This window comes from Carlito syrichta, unplaced genomic scaffold, assembly GCF_000164805.1.
Source record: "Carlito syrichta isolate Samal-C Ts95f unplaced genomic scaffold, Tarsius_syrichta-2.0.1 Scaffold316481, whole genome shotgun sequence".
NCBI classification, from domain to species: domain Eukaryota; kingdom Metazoa; phylum Chordata; class Mammalia; order Primates; family Tarsiidae; genus Carlito; species Carlito syrichta.
Window position 1 is genome coordinate 33,834 of NW_007260577.1, and position 6,202 is coordinate 40,035.

Sequence of the window (6,202 nt, forward strand, 5' to 3'; positions counted from 1 at the left end):
AAAAGGTGTTAAAATAAAAGGCAGAAATAGGGGAGATAGAGTAAAATGGTTTAAAATATGTTTGATTAGAGTCCTGAAATAAGAGGATAGAAAAACAAGGAAGCAGAAGCAACACTGGAGAAGATAATAGCTGAGCACATTCTCAAAGTGAATTAAAGGCATTAATTCACAAATTTAAAAACCTCAATGAATCCAATTAGTATGACTATAAAGAAACCCACACTGAGATACATCATTATAAAATTGTAAAATATCAAAAACAAAGACAATCTTAAACACATCAGAGAAATGAACAGAATACCTTTAAAGGAATGATAGTTAGATTGACAACAGACTTCTTGACAGCAATAATGGAAGCCACTAGACACTGGAATTATATTTTCAGTGTGCTGTGAGGAAAATTCCAATCTAAGACTACATCCTCAGAAAAAAAAGTATTTCAATAATTATGATGAAATAAAGACATTTTCAGATAAACAAACCCCGAAATAGTTCTTCATCAGCACAGTTAAACTAAAGGAAACTTTCAAAAGTATTCCATCATGAGAATACAATAATCTCTGATGACAGGTCAGAGGTGCAAGAAGTAAGGAAGTGGAACAAAATTGGCAAATATGTAAGTACATTTAAGACATATTTATTGTTTAAATAATATTAATATATTGTGTCATTTAAAAATCTTTTTAAACATGACATAAACAGCATGTAAATCAAAAAGGATTAAAAATGAGCTAAAAATTGGCAATCCCTTTGGGTTCCCTCCTACTGTGGGAGTTTTTCTGTCCTCTCAATAATCCTGCTTTCAAAAAAAATGAACTAAAAATTTTAAGGTATCTGCATTGTCCAGAAGGAGAAAGAATGTCAATTAGTTTTGACTTTGATATAACAATGATACATGCTTTAATTTCTTGGGTAACTACTAGATATCTGCAAAAGAGCATAAAACTTCCAAACAATACAAAAGAAAATGGAGAAATAAAAAATCATTCAAAAGAAGACAATAAAGTAAGGAGAGATAAATAAGTGGTGAGACAAAAAGAAAATACAAAATAAAATCACAGATTTATGCCTAAAGCCATCAGTGGTTACTGTAAATAAACAAAATAAATGCTCAAGTTAAAATTTAAAGATAATCTTAACAAAGAAAGAGTCTTTGTTTGAGTTATCCATTGCTGTATAACAAACATCCCAAATATCTAGTTGTTAAAAACACCTTACTATTATTTCTCCAGGTTCTGACTCAGCTGAGCAGTTCTTGCTTGGGATCCCTCAAATTATTGCAATCAGGTGCAATTGTGTGCAGGTAAACTTAGCTTACCAGCTTAACAATTAGCTCTCCAGAAACAAATTCTGTTTTGTAACATTTGCCTATTTCTGTGATGTAAATAATCTTACCATGGCAAATTTCCAGCTAGCAAGATATCAACAAATGCAGCATTTGGGATAAGCCTGCATTATTAGCTCTCATAGGCCAGCCCAAGAGCCAGCTCCAGTATACTATTGGGTTAGACTCATTTGAAGCCTTCTTCCCCACTTGTCTGACACCTAAGCTTGTAATCTAAAACAGCTGGGAAATGGCTAATAATTTATTTATCCACTTGGCCTCTCACAAGTTCCACTTGAGCTTCTTCACAGTATGACAGTCTCAAGATAGTCATGATTCTTACATGGTGGCAAACTTCCCTCAAAATAAATATCTTCAGAGAGTAAAGAGGCTCTAAGACTTCTTATGACATGTATTTATAAATTCAAGAATGTCACTTCCACACTAAGACTAGTCAAAATTCAAGGGGAGAAAATTAGACTTTGCTACTCATTGAGAGAGCAAAGAAGTTGTGGCATATTTAATGTGCCACAATACAGAAAGGTATCCACCCTCTTATAATACTAAAAGGTTTTTCATCCTTTTAGTAGTATTGGAAAGGTGAAAAAGGACATCTACTTTCTGCTGGTGCTGCTATAAGGCAAAAAGACTAATAAAATAGAAAAACCACCCAGAAATAGACACACATAATCTAAACACTTAAATGTGACAAAAGTGACACTGCATAGCAGTAAAGACGGATTTTTTTAATGGTACTGTGACAATATCTATTTATATACATTGCCCTCATATAATATATAAAAATCAATGGTAAAAATATTAGAGAAAACATATAAAGACAAAAATCACAAAGCTTCTAAAATATAGGAAGATATGTTCATCAGCTCAAGGTAAAGAGGTATTTCTTAAAACAAACAAAAAAGTATCAATCAAAAATTTAAAAAATATATATGTCAAACAGCAACCAAATTAAGAATTTTGGTCATAAAAATAGATCATAAAGAGGAGGAAAGAAATCCACAAAATGGGAGAATATATTTGCAATACTTGTCATATATAACTGGCAAATAATTTGATCCAGAAAATTTACATAAAGTCCTAATGATCAATAAGAAAAAGACAAAAATTGTAATATACAAATCATCAAAAACATTAGCAGGCATTTCAAAAAAGAAGATGTTCAAGAGACTATTAAACATATGAAAAGATCTTCAACCTCATCATTAAAATCACAATGAGATGTCACCACACATTCACCAAATGTAAAAGTCCAACTAAAGCAAGTATTGCAGAAAAGTGGAGCAATACAAAAATTTAATATACTGTATAAACATTTAAATTACTTTTTTAATTATATAAATTTTTAAATTTAAAATTGTGGGGTGCAGTTAAGGATTAGGTATACAAATATTCATTGTGCAGGTACCCTTGTTGATGAGGTATATGCCCCCTCTTCCCCAGATAGATTTTGACTACCATTAATCCCACCTCCCTGCCCCTCCAGAAGAACTCAAATCACTCTATGAAAAAGATACCTGCACATGTATGTTTGTCGCAGCATTGTTCACAATAGCAAGATCATGAAACCAACCATGCTGTCCATCAAAAGAGGACTGGATTTTTAAAATGTGGTACATATACACATTGGAATATTATGCAGCCATTTAAAAATCATGAATTTCACAGCAACTTGGATGGAATTAAAGTTTATAATACTGAGTGATCTTTCACAGAAACAAAGATCTGAGTACCACATGTTCTCACTCATAAGTGGACTTTGAATAACTACTGTAATACTATAAGAAATGGATACATATATATTGATATATAGTTAAGCTGAAGGTGTAATTTCAAGGCTATGGCCCAGCAATTCCAATCCTAGGTTTACAACTAGAGAAATGTATACATGCGCACTAGGAGATATATGCAAGAATGATCGCTTATAAAGCCAAAAATCAAAAAAAGCCAAGATGCCAATCAGTAGTTCTAAATACATTATTATATACTCATTCAATGAGTTATTTTTTAAAGTATGAAAAGTGAGTAAATTACAGCTGTACCCCCACTACAGGGAAAAAAAAATCTTACAAATATAATATCAGATGAAATAAGAGAATACTTACTTTAAAATTCCATTCTTGTTAAGTTCACTAATAGACAAAACTAAACTATTTGGTCTAAAGAAATGGTTAACGATTAACTTTACAATCAAGAAAGTAGCTACCTTTGGGAAGCTGGAAGAAGAAAGATAAGGAAAAACCTACAGAAGTCTTATGGGGAGCCAGAAATGTTCTAGTTCTTTGAGCTTACAGCATGTTTGACTTATATTTGTTAAACTACACATACATTTAAACATTTTAATAAGTATGTTACATTTTACAATAAAAAATTTAAAACAGAGAAAACTGAGAAAATAATGTGTACACTGTTATAAATAAAACTATATTAAAACTTTCGAATTAAAAGAGAGCATGTATTAAATATTAATTTGATCAAGCCATAAAAACAGAAATAAAAGAGGGAGCAACAATGTAAAATAACGAATAAGCACTGAGTTAAATGGAGAAAATGTGATCGAGTATATCAAACATTGAACTATACTTGAAGAGTCTACATTCTGCATTTAAAAGAAAGATATTACCATATTAAGTTTTAAAAGCAAAATACAGCTACATGCTTTTATAAGAAATGTGCTAAGTAATGAAATAAAAGGTTGAAAATATAGGGATAGTCAAACAGATATCAAGCAGATTCAGTCAGAAGTTTGTCAAATTGACAAGCAATATGGAATGTAAAGTTAAAAGAAACAGGATAGAGAGATATGCAATGATGCAAGATAATGTATGAATATCTGTTTTGTCCCTCCATGATAAACAATGAGAAAACGACACAAAATATGAAGAATTGTTTTCAGACAATAAGCATGGAAGAACTATGATCCCTCAAAAGAAGGGAAACAATTGAGATGAACCCTAAGATGACCCCATCTCACTATCTGGCAGCAATTTCTGGGTTAGGAAGGTGGCTCATGCCTATAATCCCAGCACTTTGGGATGTCAAAGTGGTAGGATTTCTTGAGCCCAGAAATTTGAGAGAAGTCTAGGCAACATAGTGAGACCTCATCTTTAACAAAAATTTAATAATAGTTGGATATGGTGGTGCATGCCTGTAGTCCCAGCTACTTGGGAGGCTGAGGTGGAAGGATCGCCTGAGCCCAGGAGATCAAAGTTACAGTGAGCTGTGATGTGCCACTGCACTCTAGCCTGGGCAACAGAATGAGACCCCAACTCAAAAAAATTAAAATAAATTAAAGTAACTATGAGATATCATTTTATCTGTGATCAGTAAGTAAAATCTCTATTGTTTCTGTAGATAAAAGGGAAAGTGTTCCGATAACTGGTTGGTGAAAATGTAAAGTACTACAAAAATTATTTGAAGACAAGTTAGCAACATATTTTAAAATAAAAATTATTAATACTTTCTGATATATAAATTCCACATCTGAGAATCAATATCATAGAAATAAAAACATCAATATCTTAGAAAACACAACATGATAAGACAAGGTTTATGGAGATAACAGAACACTTGAAACAAGGTGTTTGACCATCTATAGTTAAGTAATTAAATATATGATAGTTCATTCACAGTACAGAATACTACACAGCTATTAGAAGTACAACATCAGATTTTTAGAGATTTCCAGAAGACATCGGTGACTGAGGAATGTGAAATGCATAATACATGTTAGACTTTGGAAACAATAACCAAACAACCTACTATGTGTATGTATGTGTGAGTAACTACCTGAGTGCAAATAAAAATTCAAAAGGAAAATGACAAGCAACACACGGGGGGAGGAACACTGACTTGTCTAGAAGACAAAAATAAAATAACAATTAATGAGGGGTTTAAAAAGAAAGAAAACACACTGCAAAAAGTGCATTTATGTGAAAAGTTTGGAGCTTTTTTTAAAGTTTTAAAACAAAGTTTTTTAGAAAAAGAAGAGAAGAGAAAGGGAGACAAACCAGAGCTGGCACCGGTGACAGAAATCACCATTTAGAGCTCTTTAAAATAATATATATGTGAGAATATTTATAGATTAAATTAAGACAAAACTTTAAGATTACAATTAGCCTAATTAAAACAAACATTTTTAAAATGTTTACATTCTCCTAACATGGGATTTTCTTTTGTAAATGCTCAATTATGCAATAAATGGTTAAATCTATTAAGAACACAACAAAAACCAAATATGATTGTTTTGCACACTTCATTATGGTTTCTGAGTTAAGATTTCAAGCTGATGAATAATCCAAATCAGAATGTCAACAGCAGAGCCTTTGCATTCCATAATGTCGAACAAATTAAAGTTAAAATAAAAAATAGCCTCGAAATGGGTGTTGAAGATCTCTTTAAACGAATAACTGCGATGAAAGTAAAAATATTTAGTGAGAAAATTTGTTTTTTGAAATACGAGCTTACCTCTTTCAAACATTCGGAATCTATCCCCTGCTGGCCTGTTCCCTCTGCAGAAGCCAGGCAAGGAGGAAGGCTGGGGCTGAAGGCCATGAGGTCGGTCTTGGGCGGGCCCTCCCCAGAGCACACCCTCTGCCGCCTCGGCCGCGAGGACGACCAGCTCCCCGCCGCGCTGGAGCACACCAGCGGGGGCTTGCCCGGCCCGCACGCGCCCTCGGGGGGCGGCGCCGAGCACCGCAGCGCCGTGTACAGCAGCAGCGTCAGCACCAGCAGGCTGGACACCGCGCAGATGGCCACGATCAGGTACACGTTGACGTCCACCAGCGCGGACCCGGGGCCCGCGGAGCCCGCCAGCGCCCGCGACGCGGCCTGGGGCGCCTGGCCGCCGTCCACCAGCGA

The 6,202-nt window shown here is 34.2% G+C and overlaps 1 protein-coding gene across 1 annotated transcript in view; it reads right to left on the reverse strand.

Moving 5' to 3' along the window:
* Nucleotides 1–5,644: 5,644 nt before the first annotated feature.
* Nucleotides 5,645–6,202, reverse strand: part of LOC103277106 (protocadherin alpha-12-like) — a 9,555-nt gene continuing 8,997 nt past the window's right edge. Inside the window, 1 exon segment of the mRNA XM_008074536.2 lies at nt 5,645–6,202. Coding sequence (XP_008072727.2) covers nt 5,645–6,202 — 558 coding nt within the window.